Raw genomic sequence first — 22,978 nt, 5'->3', positions numbered from 1 at the left:
ACAGCACCTCATCTTTCGATTAGGCACTTTACAACCTTCTGGACTCAACATTGATTTCAATAACTTCAGATCCTAACCACTGCTCCCATTTTTTTCGGACAGCAAGTGCTGGTAATGGTTCTGATGTTGCCATTTACAGTTCCTCTAGACCCATCTTTTGTTTCTTTACTTGTCCCATTACCATCCTCCTTGCCTTGCACCATCATCCCTTTTGTCATTTAATCACTCCTGCCCTCCACCCTATCACTGACTTTCCCTTTTGTTCTTTCCTCCCCTCCCCCTTTCCCTGGATCTGTACTTGCTCAAAAACTGTTTAATCTTCAACTTTTTCCAGTTCTGACGAAGGGTCATTGACATGAAATGTTAACTCTGTTTCTTTCTCCACAGATGCTGCCTCACTTGCTGAGTATTTCCAGCATTTTCTGTTTTTGTTTCAGATTTCCAGCATCCGCAGTATTTTGCTTTTGATTCTATTTAAAGAAAGCATGCAGGAGTTACAGGTTAGTTGCTGGATTATTTATTCTGGCTGCTGGTATGATTGTGCGTGTTTGTAGAAGTTTCCTATACTTCGAGAAAGTTGCAGTATTATATAGAGAGTGGTTTGCTGGTCTTGCAGTACTGTTAGTGGCATTTAAAAGAGTGCTTCCAGACATGGATGGCCTGCTAGGGCTTCCTCTGGGAATTGAACATGACTGGGAGCATGCAGAGAGGCCACACAGACCAGTACAAGCTGCCAGAAGAGGGAGGAGGAGGAAGTGGAGGAGGAGGAAGAGACAGAGGAGGAAATGGAGGTAGAGGCAGGGAGGCAACAAAGTAGACAGGTCCTGTCTGCCAGGGCTCTGTGTGATCAGATGATTAATGAGTGATACCAGTAACCTCAACGACACCATTCACCAACAGTCCCACACTCCTTACCTGTCCTCTCCCACATGATCATCAAATCATCCTCCTTATGATTACACATTGCTTCCTCCCTCAGCTCATCGCAGAAATGAAAATCAACATCAAATACAAATTTATAACCACATTTATAGATTTACACATCAAATGATTCAAACAAATTGATACTATTCACCGTTTGTGTGCCTTTACCTTTCCTAGTGCTCCTACCAGGTGCATCCCCAGTAGCTGGAGCATGGGTGGTGGAAGGCTGCTGACTTCAATTGAGGAGCATGCAGATGGCATTGGAGGACGACCCCGAGCAGCTCTGGGCTGGGAGGGCCCGGCTTCAGACTGCACCATCTCGTTCTGGGCTGCAGCAGCCTGGCCTGCTTGGCTGAAAGGCAACAACAAGGGCACTGGCAGAGTGGCGTGGATGGGAGCAGGAATGCTGTCATCCTGAAAGAGGACAGCAGGTTCGTCTTCCATGGTGCCACTGCCACTCTCCCAGGGCGGCGCTTCAGCAATCCTGGTGATCTGCTGGAGAACAGATTGCTGGAGTGCTGTGATGCCCTGGAAGCCCCGTTCCACTGTGGAACCAGAGCCACAATAGCAGCAGTCTGAGCTTCCAAGGCAGCAGTCAGACGTTGGAGGTAGATGTTGTGCTGTCGTGGAAGCTGAGACATTGGTCATCAGACGCTGCATCATGGTGGGTTCCACAGGTGTGCTGATGGAGGCGATCACCCGTTCCGTGTTGGAAAGGATGGACTCCAAGCTTTGCACAAAGCCCTGTGCCAAGTTGGAGCTGGACTCCTTTATGCCCCTTGACATTGTTTACAGGCTTTCTGGCAGGCTTTCCAGTGCACCAAGCATTTGGTTGTGTATGCCCAGCAGCTTTCTTCTATAGCCTGGCCCATCGAAGTCATTACAATCTGTAACCTCATGGCCTGGCATATTCCTCACTCTACCATTACCAACAAGCCAGGGGATCAAGCCTGGTTTAATGGGGAGTGTAGAAGAGCATGCCAGGAGCAGCACCAGGCGTACCTAAAAATGAGGTGCCAACCTGGTGAAGCTACAACACAGGACTACATGCATGCTAAACAGCAGAAGCAACATGCTATAGACAGAGCTACGCAATTCCACAACCAACGAATCAGATCCGAGCTCTGCAGTCCTGCCACATCCAGTCGTGAATGGTGGTGGACAATTAAACAACTAAAGGGAGGAGGAGGCTCTGTAAACATCCCCATCCTCAATGATGGCGGAGTCCAGCACGTGAGTGCAAAAGACAAGGCTGAAGCATTTGCAACCATCTTCAGCCAGAAGTGCCGAGTGGATGATCCATCTCAGCCTCCTCCCGATATCCCCACCATCACAGAAGCCAGTCTTCAGCCAATTCGATTCACTCCACGTGATATCAAGAAACGACTGAGTGCACTGGATACAGCAAAGGCTATGGGCCCTGACAACATCCCGGCTGTAGTGCTAAAGACTTGTGCTCTAGAACTAGCCGTGCCTTGAGCTAAACTGTTCCAGTACAGCTACAACACTGGTATCTACCCGACAATGTGGAAAATTGCCCAGGTATGTCCTGTCCACAAAAAACAGGACAAATCCAATCCGGCAAATTACCGCTCCATCAGTCTACTCTCAATCATCAGCAAAGTGATGGAAGGTGTCGTCGACAGTGCTATCAAGCGGCACTTACTCACCAATAACCTGCTCACCGATGCTCAGTTTGGGTTCCGCCAGGACCACTCAGCTCCAGACCTCATTACAGCCTTGGTCCAAACATGGACAAAGAGCTGAATTCCAGAGGTGAGGTGAGAGTGACTGCCCTTGACATCAAGGCAGCCTTTGACCGAGTATGGCATCAAGGAGCCCTAGTAAAATTGAAGTCAATGGGAATCGGGGAAAACTCTCCAGTGGCTGGAGTCATACCTAGCACAAAGGAAGATGATAGTGGTTGTTGGAGGCCAATCATCTCAGCCCCAGGACATTGCTGCAGGAGTTCCTCAAGGCAGTGTCCTAGACCCAACCATTTTCAGCTGCTTCATCAATGACCTTCCCTCCATCATAAGTCAGAAATGGGGATGTTCGCTGATGATTGCACAGTGTTCAGTTCCATTCGCAACCCCTCAGATAATGAAGCAGACCGTGCCCGCATGCAGCAAGACCTGGACAACATCCAGGCTTGGGCTGATAACTGGCAAGTAACATTCGCGCCAGACAAGTGCCAGGCAATGACCATCTCCAATAAGAGAGAGTCTAACCACCTCCCCAAAGCACTTCCACCACTTCCTGCAGCCACAGTGCAGGCTGCCCTTAAGTGGAGCTAGCCACTCTACCCACTGCTGGTGCGTACAGCCAATCAACAACACAGGTAGCGCTGGCTGCACACAGCTATCACTGAAATCATCAGGCAGCATGAATGTTTCATGCTGCCTGCATTGCAACCAACGGGCACAGGTTAAATGTACATCGTGATCCTAGCGCCCGTTTTAGGGGTTTAACCAATTTAACCCCCTGACTTTTTTTTCTCACCTTGATTCCTGCTGGGTTATGGTTCTACCAACTCCAGCAACCCTCTAATATCTCATCCAACTGCCGTAGAATCATAGAGTGGTTACGACACAGAAGGATGCCATTTGGCCCATCGAGTCTGTGCCCGCTCTTTGTAAGAGCAATCCAGTTAGTCCCACTCCCATCAAGTATCTATCCAATTTATTCTTGAAAGCCACGATTGAAGTTTTTCCTCATGTTGCCTTTGGATCTTTTGCCAATCACCTTAAATCTGTGTCCTCTGGTTCTTGACCCTTCCGCCAATGGGAACAGTTTCTCTTTATTTACTTTATCTAATCTCTTCATGATTTTGAACACTTCCATCAAATCTCCTCTCAACCTTCTCTGTTGTAAGGAGAACAACCCCAGCTTCACCAGTCTATCCAAGTAACTAAAGTCCCTCATCCCTGGAACCATTCCAGTAAATCTTTTCTGCACCCTCTCTAAGGCCTTCACATCCTTCCTAAAGTGCAGTGCCCAGAATTGGACACAATACTCTAGTTGTAGTAGAACCAGTGTTTTATAAAGGTTCATCATGACTTCCTTGCTTTTGTACTCTATGCCTCTATTTATAAAGCCCAGGACCCCGTATGCTTTTTTAACAGTTTTCATTCTAGTAAATCTCCTCTGCACCGTCTCTAAGGCCTTCACATCCTTCCTACTCTAGTTGTGGCCAAACCAGTGTTTTATAAAGGTTCAACATAAATTCTGTGCTTTTATACTCTATGCTTATATTTATAAAGCCCAGGATCCTGTATGTGTTTTTAGTCGCTTTCTTAACTTGTCCTGCCACCCTCAAAGATTTGTGCACATATACCGCCAGGTCTCTCTGTTCCTGCACCCCCTTTAGAATTGTACCATTTAGTTTATATTGCCTCTCCTCATTCTTCCTTCCAAAATGTATCACTTCGCACTTCTCTGCGTTAAAATTCACCTGCCATGTGTTTGCCCATTCCACCATTCCGTCTATTTCCTCTTGAAGTCTATTACTATCCTCCTCACTGTATTCCAGACTTCCAAGTTTTGTGTCCTCTGCAAATTTTGAACTTGTGCCCCTTACACCCATGTCCAAATCATTAACATATATCAAAAAAAGCAGTGGTCCTAGTACCTTTCTCCAGTTCGAAAAACAACCGTTTACCACTACTCTCTGTTGCCTGTCACTTAGCCACTTTCGTATCCGTGCTGCCACTGCCCCTTTTATTCCATGGGCTTCAATTTTGCTGCCAAGCCTATTATGTGGCACATTATCAAATGACTTTTGAAATTCCATATACACAACATCAACCACATTGCCCTCATCAACCCTCTCTGTTTCCACAAAACTCAATCAAGTTAGTTAAACACGATTTGCCTTTATCAAATCCGTGCTGGCTTTCCTTTATTAATCCACACTTGTCCAACTGACTATTTAATTTTGTCCATGATTATTGTTTCTAAAAGCCATCACTTTTAGAAACTGAGGTTAAACTGACTGGCCTGTAGTTGCTGTGTTTATCCTTACACCCTTTTTTGAACTAGGGTATAACATTTGCAATTCTCCAGTCCTCTGGCACCACTCCCGTATAGAAGGAGGATTGGAAGATTATGGCCGGTACCTCTGCAATTTCCACCCTTACTTTCCTCAGCAACCTAGGATGCATCCCAACCAGACCTGGTGACTTAAGTACAGCCAACCTTTCTAGTACCTTCTATTTATCAATTTTAGCCCATCTCAACTACCTCCTCTTTTACTGTGACTTTGGCAGCATTTTCTTCCTTGGTAAAGACAAATGCAAAGTACTCATTTAATACCTCAGCCATGCCCTCTTCCTCCATGCGTAGATCTTTTTGGTCCATAACCGGCCCCACCCCTCCTCTTTCTAATCGTTCACTATTTATATACCTATAGGAGACTTTTGGATTCCCTTTTATGTTAGCCGCTAGTCTATTCTCATACTCTCTCTTTGCCCCTCTTATTTTACTTCTCCTCTGTACTTTCTATTCAGCCTGGTTCTCACTTGTATTATCAATCTGTCATATGCCCTTTTTCTGCTCCATCTTATTCTCTATCTCTTTCATCATCCAGGGAGCTCTAGCTTTAGTTGCCCTACCATTTTCCCTCATGGGCATGTACTTAGACTGTACCAGAACCATCTCCTCTTCAAAGGCCACCCATTGTTCAATTTTAGTTTTGCCTGCCAATTTTTGATTCCAATTTACCTGGGCCAGATCTGTTCTCAACCCACTGAAATTGGCTGCCCTCCAGTTAAGTATTTTTACTCTAGATTGCTCCTTGTCCTTTTCCATAGCTAATCTAAACCTTATGATACTATGATCACTGTTCCCTAAATGTTCCCCCACTGACCACTTGACCCACTTCATTCCCCAGAACCAGATCCAGCAATGCTTCCTTTCTCGTTGGGCCGGAAACCTACTGACCAAGAAAGTTCTTCTGAACACACTTCAGAAATTCCTCCCTCTCTTTGCCCTTTACGCTATTACTATCCCAGTCTATATTAGGATAGTTGAAGCCCCCCAGTATCACTTCTCTATAGTTCTTGCATCTCTCTGTAATTTCCCTGCAAATTTGCTCCTCTACATCCTTCCCACTAGTTGGTGACCTATAGAATACACCCAGTAGTGTAATGGTACCTCAATTGTTTCTTAGCTTTAACCAAATAGATTCTGTCTTTGACCTCTGAAGGACATCCTCTCTCTCCAGCACTGCAATATTCTCCTTAATCAATACTGCCACCCCCCTCATTTTCTTCCTTCCCTATCTTTCCTGAATACCTTGTATTCAGGAATATTGTAATACCCAATCCTGCCCTTGTTTGAGCTAGGTCTCCATTATCGCCATTACATCATATTCCGATGCGGCTATTTGCGCCTGCAGCTCACCAACCTTATTTTCCCTTAGTCTGATCCCACCTAATACTGTTCCAACTCTTACTCTGTCTCTGCTCCGCTCCCGTTTTTATACTGATACCTGGGGCTTCACCACGAGTGGCTCTGAGGTCAATTGTGCCAATGCTATTTTCCGTACTGAGATCAGCACCTTATTGTCTGTATGGTTTAGTGCTATATTGGGTGAGGTGATGAAAAGATACAAGATGTCAATGTAATACTTTAATCAAGCAAAGCGATGTATGAGCAGCTGGGAAACTAGGTCTACGAGCTGGAGTAGATACTTAGCACCATCAGATGTGAATGTAAAGCAGTACTGGTCTTAAACGGGTATCTGCGGTATAGTAGCACCATTTAAATGGCAACAAAAGGTAACCAACAGAGTCAAAATGTTCAGTTATTTAATTGCCAAGCTTAAAATATACAGGTTCCATGATCATGGAACATTTTTATGTTCTTATAAGAAAATACATGCATGAAAAAAGTCCATTTACCCCATTACACTCATCCCTCTGTCCTTTGGACTTTGTAGCTATTGATATGATTGTCTTTGGAGGCTCTGAGAACAGGTGAAGGAAGTAGTTGTTGGAAGCTCACAGTAACACTAATGGTTTATGTTTTCCTCACATGAGTTAAGCCGATTTCCCATAGGACTATTATAAGCACCATTTCAATGATGGTTAATGGAAATGCCATATCGAGCGTTTCTGTATTAAACTTCAAGTCTGAAATATTAGATTTGTAATGGAAGGCATTGATTTTAATAGAATTTGGAGCTTAACCTCAGTATTTAACACTGTAGTGAATTAACTGCTCAGTGCCTGAAAAATATTGGCCCCAATATTTGCAGGGAGAGTGCGGGGGAGGCCGAAAATAACCGAAGAACCCGGCAAGGCCAGGAACGCGGAGGTCCTGCTGAACTTAATGGCAGGACTTCATTAACATTTTTTTGTTCCATTTCCCGCCTGGCCATTGGCCAAATTGACAGCCTGGCTGGCGGCTGGGAGGGAACACCAGCGGCAGGCGGCCGCAGCCGGGGACTCTTGGGGACAGGCTTGGACAATCGGAAGAGGAGAGAGAGAGGCCACGGTCGGGAGGGGGATAAAGGCTGCGATTGGTGTGGGGAGGGTGGGGAGGTGGTGGAGGCTGGCGATCCGGGCTGGGGAAGGCCGAAGACTTCCTTGAGGGGTCTGGGAGGAGCACTCCTGATCCTCCTGGCCCACAAGGAGTGCTGAAAAAGACACTTACCATTTGGAGCCGGCAGCTCCTGTCTCCCTTTCACTGCTGAGTTTCCCGAATCCTGGGAAATCCATGCAGTAACAGTCAATTTTAAATCGGGCTCCCAATTGCACAGTGGGAGCCCGATTTAAATATGTTAATTAAGTGTCCCGCCTCTCCATGCCGCCAGCGTGTTGGGTACATCTACCTTGTATTTAATTCTTTAAACGCCCCCCCCCACCCCGATCCTCTCCCGCTCATTGTAGGGGTGTAATATTAAGGCCATTGGATCGTAAGTCAAATCTGATTGTTGCCAGGATTATGTGAAGTGAGTTGTACTGTAATAAGACCCTGACATGTTTTGAGAGAAATCTGGGTGAAGGATCTGACCCACACTGCAGGTATCACCAAAATTGGAAAGAGTGGAAGAGAAGACAAGGCATGTCAAGAAATTGAAGCCAAACTTGCTTTTTAAAAACCTGTAAGATTGCAGGAGGAAGAGAAGACAGAGTTAAGGAGTTTGAGTAGGAGATGGTGCGGTGAATCTTGATTTTAGCACAGTGAACATACCAGGAAAGTGGACGAGCATTGTACCTGGAATTTAGGAGGAGCAAGACATGAAAACTCAGAGGAAGATTGAGAATAGCAATAATAAAATAGAAATGAGAAAGGTTACAATAGAGGGATTTCAGGATAGAGAAGAAAGAGGAATTACCTATCAGATAATCAGTTATCCTTTGTACCCTATCCAGGCATATGAGAGAGGTGTTTAAAACAATCTTCATAGATATGGAAACAGTATTCAAGTCTTAGAATATCCATGGCCAGTTAGTTTCAAGCTTCAAGGTAAATGTCATGTGTACCAGTACAATAATTTGCCAGGAATTGTTGAGTTCCATTTCTGGAAGAGATTCTTATTTTGGTTTCATGTCACTTATTCACTATAGTCTGCTGAGAGCCTAATAAACCCACATAAATGCCACAGTGTAAAAGAGTGAAAACGGTATTTGAAACATTGTTCATTCGCCTTGAATTGACCGTAGCGGGTTGCCACTCATGCTGCCATCGTATCTTCCCAGTTTTGCTGTTTTGGTTTGCTTCTCATGTCTCAGGGTGAAGTGTACTTTTCTGATTCATCGGGCCTTAGTTTTGCTACTTTATTCACACAAATAAGGATGAGTGTGAAGAACCAGAGACCCCAGCCCACAGCAGCAGCAATCCAGCCGTATTCATCCACCCCGAGCTGGCAGCAGAGCTTTGCTGTCACGCAAATATCCTGACCATCCTGATAATCTAAGGGGAGATAAAGCTTTTTTTAAAAAAAATAATTTCCTTTTAAAACAGATGTGACCGTAATAAATTTTACTTTGGTTAATTTCCTAGTCTGAAGTTTCATGGGGTTATAAATTGGGCCACGTAGCGCCCGTTTTATAGGCGCAATGCTGCCTCCTAAGCACCCAAATTACGCCCGGAATGCGCGCACACACCGCTAGCATGATGTGCGCCGGATGCCATCTTGGTAAAGGCGTTTGCGCACGCGCTGATAACGAACGTTGGCAGCATGTAAAGTAGGGAGACTATGCAGTAGGTCAGTGTGCAACGCTGATTTAAAGGGACAGATGCGATTTTGGAACTCAACGCTCCAGCCGACGCACCGTCTTAACCTCGCACAGCTGAACAGGTCTTAAACAGCGTGGAGGACCCGCCACCAGCCCTATTTAAAGGGATCATGCAGGAGTTACAGATTAATTGCTGGATTATTGCTACTGGCTGCTGATGCATTTGTACCTGTTTTTGGAGGTCTCCTATACTTGAATACTAGGACCAAGGGACATAGAATCATAGAAAGGTTACAGCAAGGAAGGAGGCCATTCGGTCCATCAAGCCTGCGCCGGCTCTGTGCACTAGCAATCCAGCTAGTCCCACTCCCCCGTCCTATCCTCGTAGCCCTGCACATTTTTTCGTTTCGAGTGCTTATCCAGTTCCCTTTTGAAGGCCATGATTGAATTTGCCTCTACCACTCCCTCAGGCAGTGCATTCCAGATCCCAACCACTCGCTGTGTAAAAAAGTTTTTCCTCATGTCACCTTTGGTTCTTTTGCTAATCACCTTAAATCTATGACCTCTGGTTCTTGACCCTTCTGCAATGGGAACAGTTTCTCTCTATCTGCTCTGTCTGGACCCTTCATGATTTTGAATACCTCTATCAAATCTCCTCTCAACCTTCTCTGTTCCAAGGAGAACAATCCCAGCTTCTCCAGTCTATCCACGTAATTTAAGTCCCTCATCCCTGGAATCATTCTAGGAAATCTCCTCTGCACCCTCTCTAAAGCCTTCACATCCTTCCTAAAGTGCGGTGCCCAGAATGGGACACAATACTCCAGTTGTAGTCGAAACTGTGTTTTATAATGGTTCATCATAACTTCCTTGCTTTTGTACTCTATGCCTCCATTTATAAATGTAAGGAATCTTACAACACCAGGTTATAGTCCAACTGTTATATTTGAAAATCACAAGCTTTCGGAGGCTTTCTCCTTCGTCAGGTGAAGCCCAGGACCCCGTATGCTTTTATAACCGCTTTCTCAACCTGCCCTGCCACCTTCAATGATTTGTGCACATATACCCCCAGATCCCTCTGTTCCTCTGCCCCTTTTAGAATCGTGCCCTCTAGTTTATATTGCCTCTCCTCATTTTTTCCTACCGAAATGCATCACCTTGCATTTTTCCGCGTTAAACTTCATCTGCCACGTGTCCACCCAGCATGTCCACCCAGCGTGTCTATATCTTCTTGAAGTCTATCACTATTCTCCTCACTATTCACTACCCTTCCAAGTTTTGTGTTATCTGCAAATTTTGTAATTGTGCCCTGTACTCCCACGTCCAAGTCATTAATATATAATCAAGAAAAGCAGTGGTCCCAGCACTGACCCCTGGGGAACACCACTGTACACCCCCCTCCAGTCCGAAAAACAACCGCTCACCACTACTCTCTGTTTCCTGTCATTTAGCCAATTCGTTATCCATGTTGCTATTGCCCCCTTTGTTCCATGGGCTACAATCTTAATAGCAAGCCTACCATGTGGCACTTTATCAAACGCTTTTTGAAAATCCATATACACCACATCAACTGCATTGCCCTCATCTACCTTCTCTGTTACCTCATCAAAAAACTCTATCAAGTTGGTTAAACACGATTTGGCTTTAATAAATCCGTACTGGCTACCCCTAATGAATCCACATTCATCCAAGTGACTCTTAATTTTGTCCCAGATTATCGTTTCCAAAAGTTTCCCCACCACCGAGGTTAAACTGACTGGCCTATAGTTGCTGGGTTTATCTTTACACCCTTTTTTGAACAATGGTGTAACATTTGCAATTCTCCAGTCCTCTGGCACCACCCCCATATCTAAGGATGTCTGGAAGATTATGGCCCATACCTCCACAATTTCCCCCCTTACTTCCCTCAGCATCCTAGGGTACATTCCATCCAGACCAGGTGACATAGCCTAAAAATTAGAGCCAGGACTTGCAAGAGTGAAGTTAGGAAATGCTTATACATGTAAAGGGTGGGTGAAGTTTGAACCCTCTTCTGCAAACGGCAGTAGATACTAGCTCAATTGTTAATTTCATATCTGAGATTGATAGATTTTTGTAAACCAAAGGTATTAAGGGATACGGGGCTAAGGCGGGCATATGGAGTTAGGTCACAGATCAACCATGACCTCACTGAATGGTGGAACAGGCTCGAGGGGCTAAATGGCCTACTCCTGTTCCTATCTTCCTATGTTCCTATAATAAAGTTTCAATACTCTACAGGGAGTGGGCTGGCTAGCTGACAGGCAACAGCAAGGGCACTGGCAGAGTGGCAGGGGTGGGATAGGAATGCTGTCATCCTGAGAGAGGACAGCAGGTTCATGTTCCATGGAGCACTGCCACTTGCTGCCTCCTGTTATGCGCCACCTTCTCATGCAAGAAAGTGAGACATGTGTCAGTGAGTGTCCTGCAAGATGTTTGAGTGATGTGAAGGTTGAATAGTTGCCAGTGTGTGTCACCTGTGGGTTGTGTGTGTGCGGCTTGCAACAGTGGCAATCTGTGAGGGTGAGAGGAAGCATCTGATTGGAAGAGTTGAGTACTGATTGAAAGAGATTGTTAGTGTGTGGGTGATGTGGGGTGTAGTGCGTGGAGCAGTGAATGCGGCTAGTGGTGCAGTTGGTAGGAGATGTCACTTGACAGTTGACCTCACTCACCTTGACCATTCGTGTCAAAGCATTGAACTTCTTCCTGCACTGCATCCATGTTTGTGGTGCTCTGCGCCTGGCACTGACTTCATCCCCTACTGCTTCCCACTGCCTTGAGAGCATACGTCTGGAGGGCCTCTTGCCCCCCTGCGGATATAGGATGCCCCTCCTTCTGTCCACCTCCTGGACCAAGGCCTCTAGTGCTCCATCAGAGAACCTTGCTGCACGCTCTCTCACAGACCTGGTACAAATTCAGATCGGCAGATTGGTGAGATCTGGCATGCAGATTGGAAGATTTGGGATTTAGTAGTGCGCAACCTTTATTCAATGTTTTAACATAACTCATCAGTTTGTAAACATAGGACGGGACCTGCATCTGTATTTTACACATTAGATGTCTGATCTCCGTTCAGACTCCGTGCGGACCCATATCTTATATTTTGCACTTATATATATGGTGCAGGTTGCCTTTAAGAGGTGCGAGCAACTCAGCGAGATTTGGGCCCCCCTGCTGGTGAGAAGTGCCGAAGCGGGAGAGAACATCGCAGCTTGGCCTCGATGCTGCGCTACTATCAGGTAAATGAGGCAGCACGAATCTAATGTGCTGCCTGCGTCGGACCACCGGGTGCGGGCTAATTGCATTCCAAAGGGACCACTCCCTCTGTGACACCCTGGTCCACTCTTCCATCACCCCATCACCCACTATCCTCCCCACGGCACCTTCCCGTGCGAGCGCAGGAGATGCAGCACCTGCCCCTTCATCTCCTTCCTTCCCACCGTCCAGGGCCCCGGACACTCCGTCCAGGTGAAACAGCGGTTTACTTGTTCTTTGAATTCAGTATACTGTATCCGCTGTTCACGATGCGGTTTCCTCTACACTCGGGAGACCAAACGCAGATTGGGTGATCGCTTTGCTGAAAACTTCCGCTCAGTCCGCAAGCGTAACCCTGACCTGCCGGTCGCTTGCCATTTTAATTCTCCGTCCCACTCCTTCTCTGACCTCTCTGTCCTCGGCCTCTTACACTGTTCCAATGAAGCTCATTGGAAGCTCAAGGAACAGCACCTCATCTTTTGTTTAGGCACTTTGCAACCTTCCGGACTCAACATTGATTTCAATAACTTCAGATCATAACCACTGCTGCCATTTTTTTCGGTCACCTGGTGCTGGTAATGGTTCTGCTGCTGCCATTTACAGCTATTCCTGATCAATCTTTTGTTTCTTAACCTGTCCCATTACCACCTCCCTTGCCTTGCACCATCATCCCTTTTGTCATTTAATCACTCGTGCCCTCCACCCTATCAGAGCCCTTCCCTTTTGTTCTTTCTTCCCCTCCGCTCCCGCGCACTTTCCCTGGATCTGTACTTGCTCAAAAACTTTAACTCTCTTAACATCTTCCAGTTCTGACGAAAGGTCTTCGACCTGAACCGTTAACTCTGTTTCTTTCTGCACAGATGCTGCCTGCCTTGCTGAGTATTTCCAGCATTTTCTGTTTTTATTTCAGATTTCCAGCATACGCAGTATTTTGCTTTTGCTATTGCTATTAAATCCTTTAGTCATCTTAAACACCTCAATTTGATCACCCCTTAATCTTCTATACTCATGGGAATACAAGCCTAGTCTATGCAATCTGACCTCATAATTTAACTCTTTTAGCCCTGGTATAATTGTTGTGAATCTGCACTGCACCTCCTTCAAGGCCAATATATCCTTCTTGAGGTGTGGTGCCCAGAACTGAATGCAGTACTCCAGATGGGGTCTAACCAGAGCTTTATAGAACTGCAATATAACTTACACCACTTTGTATTCCAGCCCTCTTAAGATAGAGGCCAGTATTCCATTAGCCGTTTTATTTTTTTTTGTACCTGTCCACTAGCTGTTAGTCATTTCTGTACTTGGACCCCTAAATCTCTGCTTTTCCACAGTTCCTAGCTTTTAACCATTTAGAAAATACTCTGATCTATCTTTCTTAGGTCCAAAGTGGACCTCACACTTTCCCACATTGAACTCCATCTGCCACAGCTTTTCTCACTCACTTAATCTATCAATGTCCCTTTGCAACTTTCTGCTCCTATCTACACTATTTACTATGTCACCTAACGTGCTGTTGTCAGCAAACTTGGATGTACGTCTCTCTATTCCTTCATCTATGTCATTTATAAATATAGTGAAAAGCTGAGGCTCCAGTACAGATCTCTGGGGGACACCATTATTCACATCCTGCCAATTTGAGTAAAAACCCATTATCCCTACTCTCTGTGTCCTACCTCCTAACCAATTCACTACCCATGTTAATAGGTTGCCTTGAATTCCATGTGCTCTCATTTTTCTTAATGGTCTCTAATGTGGAATCTTGTCGAATGCCTCTGGAAGTCCAGATAAATAACATCAATGGACACTCCCATATCTACCATAACAACAGAAAATGCTGGAGAGTCTCAGCAAGTCAGGCAGCATCTATGGAGAAAGAAACAAAGTTAACGTTTCAGGTCGAAGACCTTTCAAAGGCAAAACTAAGTTTTAACAGCACGGTTAGTCTTAATGACTGTCAAACAACTAAAAAGTAACTTTTAAAAATGTGGAGTCTCATATTACTCCTTATTTTAATAGTTTTTGGTCATTAAAAAACTATTTTAAAGATTAAAAAGTTTAAAAATGTTTTTTTTACTTTTCCCCTCTGCCCCTTTAATTATTCCTTTGGCTTTTTATTAAAAAAAAATTAAATTTGTTATTTACAATGACGTACAGAATACTAACTTCAAATGAATGAAGCTCATTGCCTGCTTGAGCAGTGCAGCCTGAATCTGTGGGCGGGACTTCTCTTCCTGACAGATTTTGTGGGCGTGTCTTCTCCTTCCAGACTTTTCCAGCCGCGCAGCAACTCACGCAGCGCAGAGGCTGGGTTGATAGCGCACATTTTGTTTAAAGTTCAAATTCAAGCAATTTGATGCCACAGAGCCAGCAGAAAGTATTTTTGTTAATTAATTTCGCAGGAGCTGCGGTGAGCGTTGCCGCGCCGCCCTGCGCGATTTCTGCCCCATTATCTTTTTAATTAAGGTTTCTGAGGAATTATCTGGTGCTGGATGTTACAAAATCAAAACCCGACTTATAAATAAATGTTTCACTTGGTAGAATAGCAATTATATGCAACAAGATAGAAATTTGTGGTAAGATAACAAAATGAGGTGTTATACTGATCTCATTAGTGCAATGGAAAAAGAGCTCATTAATGAGGAAATCAGCTTATTAACTGAAGGTATTGATAAGGTACCGGTCTAATTCATTTCTCCTTATATGGAGTTGTTCTTCCCTTTTGGTGTAACTATGTAATGTAGAAATGTGTGGATTGTCATACAGTTGGTGTAAGCGAAAAGTGTAAAAGTGGCAAATTGTATTGAGGATTTGGATTAGAAGCGTTTGATCAACCTGAATACTGAGCTCTGAACTGTAACATGTTAGAGTACCCAACCATCAGATGTGGTTGTAAGTACTGTATTTTAAGTGTATAATTCATTAATCAATGAAAGCTTGACCTCAACGTTTCAAGAACCTTATTGATTTTGAGGAATAGATAGAATTTCTAATCATGAATAAAAACAATCCTCTAATACCTTCATTCCATATATATCAATCTGTAAATTCAATAACCTGTGTTGTAACGACACTTGCCTCGCACTCCAACCTGCAGAAAGTATTTGGCATGAGTGGAGTTTGTGAAGGGAGAAAAATGAGGGTTGGCAATAACATATGCCTTTTGCAAGCTATTTTACAGTGTTCCTTTGAGGCTGTAATGTGGGAGGTCCCCTCGATGACCAAATGGGTAAAGGCATCGCCTGGGTCATACCAAGACAAATGAACCAGCAAGCTCCATGTACGAGTTATCTGACCTCAGCAATAGTTCGGGCACCACAATTATCATCAAATCCTCTGGGCAAAGAAGGGGGAACTGTCAGCCAGAGTACCTGCTCCTGATCCACTACTAAAAAGTTTGTGTATTTGCACATTGGCTAATTGGGATCAGACTCAGTTGTGATGCATTCTGTGGTAAAGATAATGCTGTCTATGTTCACATATGAAGAATGATTACTTGGGTGAGATTGGAGGGCTGCCAGCGCCCATGGAACAGTACCCCAACAATAGCCAGTGACTTTAGAAGATGGGAGGAAAAAAGGCTGCAATGTACATTGTCACACGGCACTGAATTGTACTTTAATCCCTTTCTCTTAAAGCACGCACACCTGTAACAATGTGATTGTATATTATATTCATACAAGACAGCTTTTGAAAAAGCCAGCAAGGTTAGAATAAATTACTTGTTTTTTTGGTCAAAAAATCAACCCCTTTACCCTTCCTGGTGCCATGCGTATTATCTAAACACTGGAAAGCTTATTAATAACATTTACTGCACAACATTTTCCCTGCTATCAGCAGCGAACCTCAATTTAAGTAGTTAACTAATAAAATTTCTGTTAGATGGGCCAAGCATCCTTATGTTTATTTCAATGGGGGTCCCCTGTTGCCTCATTGATTCTCAACTAGAAAAGCAGAAGCAGCAAAAGGACTTGTAGGACCCACTGGATAAACATGAGCCGTGAAATCACTGAATGTCAGCACAGAAGGAGGTCATTCAGCTTATTGTGTCTTTGCCCGCTTCAGCTCTGAGCTATCTATTACAATCCCATTTCCCTGCTCTTTGTCCACCACAACAACAAGAACTTGCATTTATATAGCGCCTTTAACGTAATAAAACGTCCCAAGGCGCTTCACAGGAGCGATTATCAAACAAAATTTGACACCAAACCACATAAGGAGATATTAGGACAGGTGACCAAAAGCATGGTCAAAGAGGTAGATTTTAAGGAGCATCTTAAAGGAGGAGAGAGAGATAGAGAGGCGGAGAGGTTTAGGGAGGGAATTACAGAGCTTAGGGCCTAGGCAGCTGAAGGCACGGCTGCCAATGGTGGAGTGATAAAAATTGAGGATGCACAAGAGGCAAGACATCTCGGAGGGTTGTAGGGCTGGAAGGGGCTACAGAGACAGAGAGGGGCGAGGCCATGGATGGATTTGAAAACAAGGATGAGAATTTTAAAATCGAGGCATTGCCAGACCCAGAGCCAATGTAGGTCAGCGAGCACAGAGGGTGATGGGTGAATGGACCTTGGTGTGAGTTAGGATATGGGCAACAGCTTTGGATGAGCTCAAGTTTATGGAAGGTGGAAGATGAGAGGCCATCCAGGATAGCATTGGAATAGACAAGTCTAGAGATAACAAAGGCATGGATGAGGGTTTCAGCAGCCGATGAGGCGGGGCGGCGACAGACGATGCTTTCATATTTACGTTTAACACAGCAACCAGTTGAGAGAGAACAATGCCCATGCAGTGTTCTGCCAGTTTTTCAGAGTCAGGAGCTGGTCATGTAAATGTACTCGGCTCCATTTCAAACAGTGCCGCAAGGAGCACAAGGATGGGACCAGCTCCCTGCGCTAACATAGATAAAACTAGCACCCACACGCCGATAGCAGAATCGTGTTGTTTTTGTGGGTCTACGATGCTACGAGCTTGGTCACTCTAGGAATTCAGCCAACAGAGAGAGTTTGAGGTATCTGCAATCGGCTGGACTCCATACTATAGAAGTCTGTCGAGTTACTGCAGGACAAAAGCTTGCCCTAAAAAGATATCCTGACTGGTGAATCAGCATATTACTGCAGTGCTGTCCATTCTATCAGATAAGCTCCTCTAGATACCAAGAGGCTCTTCGTAGGTATTCAAAGTGCCAAGAACATAGTGATACAGGAATGGCTGGAACATTATTTCAAAACATAGCAATGATAAAATGGGCTGTGTTAACACTTTCAGGTACAAAAGAATAATTTAAAAGGCTATGGAATGTTGGCCTTTATCTCAAGAGGGCTGGAATACAAAGGGGTAGAAGTTATGTTACAGTTATGTAAAACTCTGGTTAGACCCCATCTGGAGTACGGCATTCAGTTCTGGGCACCACACCTCAGGAAGGATATATTGACCTTGAAGGAGGTGCAGCGCAGATTCACCAGAATGACACCAGGGCTAAAAGGGTTAAATTATGAGGCCAGATTGCATAGACTAGACTTGTATTCTCTTGAGTATAGAAGATTAAGGGTGATCTAATTGAGCTGTTTAAGATGATTAAAGGATTTGATAGGTTAGATAGAGATAAACTATTTCATCTGGTGGGGAGTCTAGAACAAAGTGGTATAACCTTAAAATTAGAGCTAGACAGTTCAGAGGTGATGTCAGGAAGCACTTCTTCACACAAAGGGTAGTGGGAATCTGGAACTCTCTCCCCCAAAAAGCTGTTGAGGCTGGGGGTCAATTGCAAATTTCAAAACTGAGATTGATAGATTTTTATTAAGTAAGGGTATTAAGGGTTACGGAACCAAGACGGGTAAATGGAGTTAAGATACAGATCAGCCATGATCTGATTGAACGGTGGAACAGACTCGAGGGGCTGAATGGCCTACTCCTGTTCCTATGTTCCAATAACCATTTAAAATCAATATACTTAAATGTTGCTGTGCTGATTAAAAAAAGTCACATTTACGATTTAAAAAAAGCTTGTATGGATTTATCCCTTGTTTCCAATGCTGGTTCCACACAATGAGAAGTGGAAGTGCTTTGACAGTGTAACTGTCCATTTAGTAGCATTCTATTGTCCAATGGAGTAATGTGTGAAAGCTTTATCTAACATGGCAGCGGGCTTTATTTTAATATACAGTTAACGGGGAGGGGAGATTTCATCTGGCGCTTATTTCCAGTTTCACTGGGGTGGGGAGGGGGGTTACTGGCCGGGTTGGGGGTTACAGGCAGGGGGGCAGGAGGTTTACAGGTGCAGGGGAGGGGGTGCTTACAGGTGGGGGGAGGGGTTACAGACATGGGGGAGAGGGGGTTACAGGCAGGGAACACGGGGGGGGGTGGGAGGTTTACAGGTGGGGGAGGGGGGCACTGGTGGGGTTGGATTGGCCGCCCGTTGTGCTCCTGACGATTTTCTTTTCCATTGACTTCAGTCGATTCGCTCCCGCCAGTGTCCTGCCCCCACCAAAAGTGAAAACAATCCTCAGGGACAGGATTAGGCCATTCAGCCCCTTAAGCCTGCTCTGCCATTCAATTTGATCTTGACTGATCTGCACCTCAACTCCATTTACCCTCCTTTGCTCCATATCCCTTGATACCCTTACCCAACAAAAATCTATCAATCTCAGTCTTGAAAATTTAAATTGACCCAGCATCCACAGCAAACTTGGAATGATGATCAGAGTAAATTTCCCTGCTAACGTACTCACGTGTGGCTACCGTTTGTAAAAATAATTTTTCAAATGCATGTTGTCAATGTTGATGAACAGGACCTTGACTCAAGCAAGGAAGGCCATTGAAAGGGACAGTTTAAATGGCTCAGGAGGTAACTAGATGGGTTTCTGGAGGGATTGAAGATCGAGAGACACAAAGAAGATAGGGCTGGAATACAAGATGGGGCTGATCTGTATTCCTCTAGGCAGTCACGGGATTCGCAGGGCTTTCCCGAATGGGCAGACCTGGGCCTGTACCCAAACGCAGAGACATCTCAAAAGGCTGGTGGCGGTGTTGGTGCCAATGCCATTTTCAGACCGGGAGCAATCTGCAGAGAATAATAATAGCAGGTGGGGGAATTTTTTTCCCCTCTCCAGCAACAACCAGGAGCATTCAAACACAAGCTTTTAAATCACCGGGAAGTCCAAATGGACCACAAAGGCAGTTTTTCTACTATCAGCTGGTGTTGTACTACGCAAAGGGGCCTTGCATCTTTAATACGGTCAGGTGACAGCTGTGGCTCAATTGGTGGCACTCTCACCTCTGAGTTAGAAGGTTATGTGTTCAAGCCCCACTCCGGAGACCTGAGCACAAAATCTAGGCTGGCACTTCAGTGTAGTACTGAGGAAGTGCCGTTCTGTCGGACGTGCCGTCCTTCAGATGAAACGTTAAACCGAGGCCCCGTCTGCCCTCTCAGGTCGATGTAAAAGATCCCGTGGCACAATTGAAGAAGAGCAGGGGAGTTTTCCCAGTGTCCTGACCAACATTTATCCCTCAACGAACATCACTAAAACAGATTATCTGGTCATTATTACATTGTTGTTTGTGGGATCTTGCTGTGCACAAATTGACTGCTGCGATTCCTACATTACAGCAATGACTACACTTCAAAAGTACCTTAATTGGCTGTAAAGCGCTTTTAGGATGTCCTGAAGTTGTGAAAGGTGCTATATAAATGCAAGTATTTCTTTCTAACTTCCAAGTTATACTGCCACTTCTGCATTGATATGCACCCTACACAGATTTGCATTGACATAATAACTATACCCCAAGACAGCCTGTCAAATCACTTCTGCCAAGCAATAGGGTGGATAATTGAGATCCAGTGGCAGTCCATGCCTTTACTTAACCAAAACCTTCAGGACATCCTAATACTGTATGACAGATCTTCCACAACATTATTAATCTGAGTGCTGACATACTTGTGGACATCTTTTAATCGGACAATTCTTAATAATTTTATTTTAAATGCAGAATATCCCATTTGCTTAACCTGTAATGGGGGTGAAATTTCCTCTACATGTTCAGCATGACAAGTCGTAAATCTATTCTCTATGAACAAGTTTACAATTTTGTTACAGTTAGCACACACAGGAAACCTTTCGCTCAGTGTTTTAAGTTAATACTTGTGTTGTATTCTGCCCTGGCCATACTCACACTGTTCACAGTAATCCACGCTGTGGCTACTGGCCATACTCACACTGTTCACAGTAATCCACGCTGTGGCTACTGGCCATACACTGTTCACAGTAATCCACGCTGCGGCTACTGGCCATACTGACACTGTTCACAGTAATCCACGCTGTGGCTACTGCCCATACACTGTTCACAGTAATCCACGCTGTGGCTACTGGCCGTACACTGTTCACAGTAATCCACGCTGCGGCTACTGGCCATACTGACACTGTTCACAGTAATCCACGCTGTGGCTACTGGCCATACTCACACTGTTCACAGTAATCCACGCTGTGGCTACTGGCCATACTGACACTGTTCACAGTAATCCACGCTGTGGCTACTGGCCGTACACTGTTCACAGTAATCCACGCTGCGGCTACTGCCCATACACTGTTCACAGTAATCCACGCTGCGGCTACTGGCCATACTGACACTGTTCACAGTAATCCACGCTGTGGCTACTGCCCATACACTGTTCACAGTAATCCACGCTGCGGCTACTGGCCATACTCACACTGTTCACAGTAATCCACGCCGTGGCTACTGGTCTCTGTTAATGTTAAGTTCCTGTTGGGTGAAGCAGTCGCTTGTTCTGAAAAGAAGAAAACAACAACTCCAGTTTTTTGGAATGTGATTAAAAGCTGTTGATAAAATGATATTAGAAAACTCTTGCAGGTTGAGAGTGTCTGAATGCTCACCAGCTGTGGCAGAAACCCAGCCTACACAAAGCATGAACAAATGAACGGTGATTGCAATGCAGCGGCTCACAGTTCTGAGATCCATGATCCGGAGGAGACGACAAATCGGCTTCAGGTCTTCCTCAGGCCAGATCCTTTTTGTTGTTCTATGCTTAACGACGTCCCTTTAAAAACTTAGGCGGAAAAAAAACTTAACGTTCAGTCCCTGACTTAGCCCTGCCTCCAGACTGTCAAAGTAACCTTTTCCCTGCTCAGCATTAACTGGAAGAGAACAATTGATTGCACTCAAGCAAGGCTGCAATGTCGTCAGAGATTGCATAAATTGAGGAAAGACTTAAGACAATGCAGGTACATTAGAAGAACTCAGTGGGTGGCTGATCTTTCTTCCTTCTATGCTCTGTGTATTTATTCAGTACCACACATTGTCCCCACATAGTGTCAGCAGACACTCTGATATGCATTTTCTAAGTTACCTGCTGTTCAAAAGAAAGAAAGAAATTACATTTATATAGCGCTTTTTATGACCTCAGGACGTCTCCAAGTGCTGTACTGCCAATGAAGTACTTTTTGAAGTGTAGTCCCTGTTGTAAGGTAGGAAACGCAGCAGTCAATTTGCGCACAGCAAGGTGCCACGAACAGCAATGAGGTAATGATCAGATAATCTGTTTTAGTGATGCTGGTTGAGGGATAAGTGTTGGCCAGGACACCGGGAGAATTCCCCTGCTCTTCTTCGAATGGTGCCAAGGGACCCCCTACGTCCACCTGAGAGGGCAGATGGGGCCTCGGTTTAACGTCTCACCAAAAGATGGCACCACCTCAGTACTGCACTGGATTGTCAGCCCAGTTTATGTGCTCAAGTCACTTGAACCCACATCCTTCTGACTCAGAGGCAAGAGTGATACCACTGAGTCACGGCTGTCGTCAAAAGCAAGATTCTTTTTCCTTCATGGCACAGTGAGCTTATAGAATGAGTAGATGAGCCATACAGACCAGGATTGTCCCAGGTTTGATCCCTGCTCTGTGTTGTGTTAGCTGATCTCAGCCACAGGTGGCCAGGGCGGGGCAGGAGGTGGTGATGAAATCTGCCTGAGCGATTGTGGGTTAGGAAAGGAAAAATCGGCCAGGGTCTCCATTCTTGGTCACTGTTGTTGATTCTCGCTGGAAGTGCATGTGTGTGTGAATGTCAAATGAGGACACAATGAGGCTTGGCTGTGTGATACCCTCCAAGAGTAGAATCATGGCCCATAGCTGTAGAATGGTCCCTTGGGTGAGGGGCCAGAGGATGAGCAGATACCTGTGACTATCCCTTGTCAAGGAGGGGGCACAATTAGGAAGGGGAAAACAATTAAGTCCGCAAGCAAAAATTAATTGTATTTAGCTGGTGTTCCTCACACGGAGAACAACTTTTTGGAGCACTTTACAGAAATATTGACACTGAGCAGGAGGGGAAAAGGAAGAAGGAAGCAAGCTTAAGGGGATCTCAAAAGCATGGTTTTAAGAGGATTGTAAGGAGGCCATTCACAGCAGTGAGGCAGCTAAGCATTAACTCCTGTTCTTATTTTACTTATTTATAATGTATATAGTGCATTCCCCCCTATAGTCTTATGAATTCATACTATTTATATATTTATATTGCAATCCCCCGTACCCTTACTTTATCCATATAATGTATTTCCCAAACATCTTAATTTATGTGTTCAGTGTAGATAATGT

At 44.9% G+C, this 22,978-nt stretch overlaps 1 protein-coding gene across 1 annotated transcript; it reads right to left on the bottom strand.

The window, feature by feature from the left end:
* Positions 1-6,720: 6,720 nt before the first annotated feature.
* Positions 6,721-21,547, bottom strand: LOC137334867 (transmembrane protein 213-like). Its single transcript, XM_067999908.1, has 3 exons — positions 21,266-21,547; positions 21,082-21,159; positions 6,721-8,844 (listed from the first exon to the last, which is right to left on the bottom strand). The coding sequence occupies exons 1-3, from the start codon at positions 21,348-21,350 to the stop codon at positions 8,660-8,662; spliced, it is 348 nt and encodes a 115-aa protein (XP_067856009.1). The 5' UTR covers positions 21,351-21,547; the 3' UTR covers positions 6,721-8,659.
* Positions 21,548-22,978: the final 1,431 nt, after the last annotated feature.

Source organism: Heptranchias perlo, chromosome 18, assembly GCF_035084215.1.
Source record: "Heptranchias perlo isolate sHepPer1 chromosome 18, sHepPer1.hap1, whole genome shotgun sequence".
Taxonomy (NCBI): Eukaryota; Metazoa; Chordata; class Chondrichthyes; order Hexanchiformes; family Hexanchidae; genus Heptranchias; species Heptranchias perlo.
The sequence above is the reverse complement of the archived record's forward strand: the minus strand, read 5'-3'. Positions and strand labels throughout refer to the sequence as shown.

Excerpts from the sequence above, each read along its gene's own strand:
- LOC137334867 (XM_067999908.1), bottom strand. The coding sequence starts at position 21,350 with ATGGATCTCAGAACTGTGAGCCGCTGCATTGCAATCACCGTTCATTTG. Across the intron at positions 21,160-21,265 it reads CTGGGTTTCTGCCACAGCTG|AACAAGCGACTGCTTCACCC; the intron begins GTGAGCATTCAG and ends TCTTCTTTTCAG. Across the intron at positions 8,845-21,081 it reads CGTGGATTACTGTGAACAGT|ATTATCAGGATGGTCAGGAT; the intron begins GTGAGTATGGCC and ends ATCTCCCCTTAG.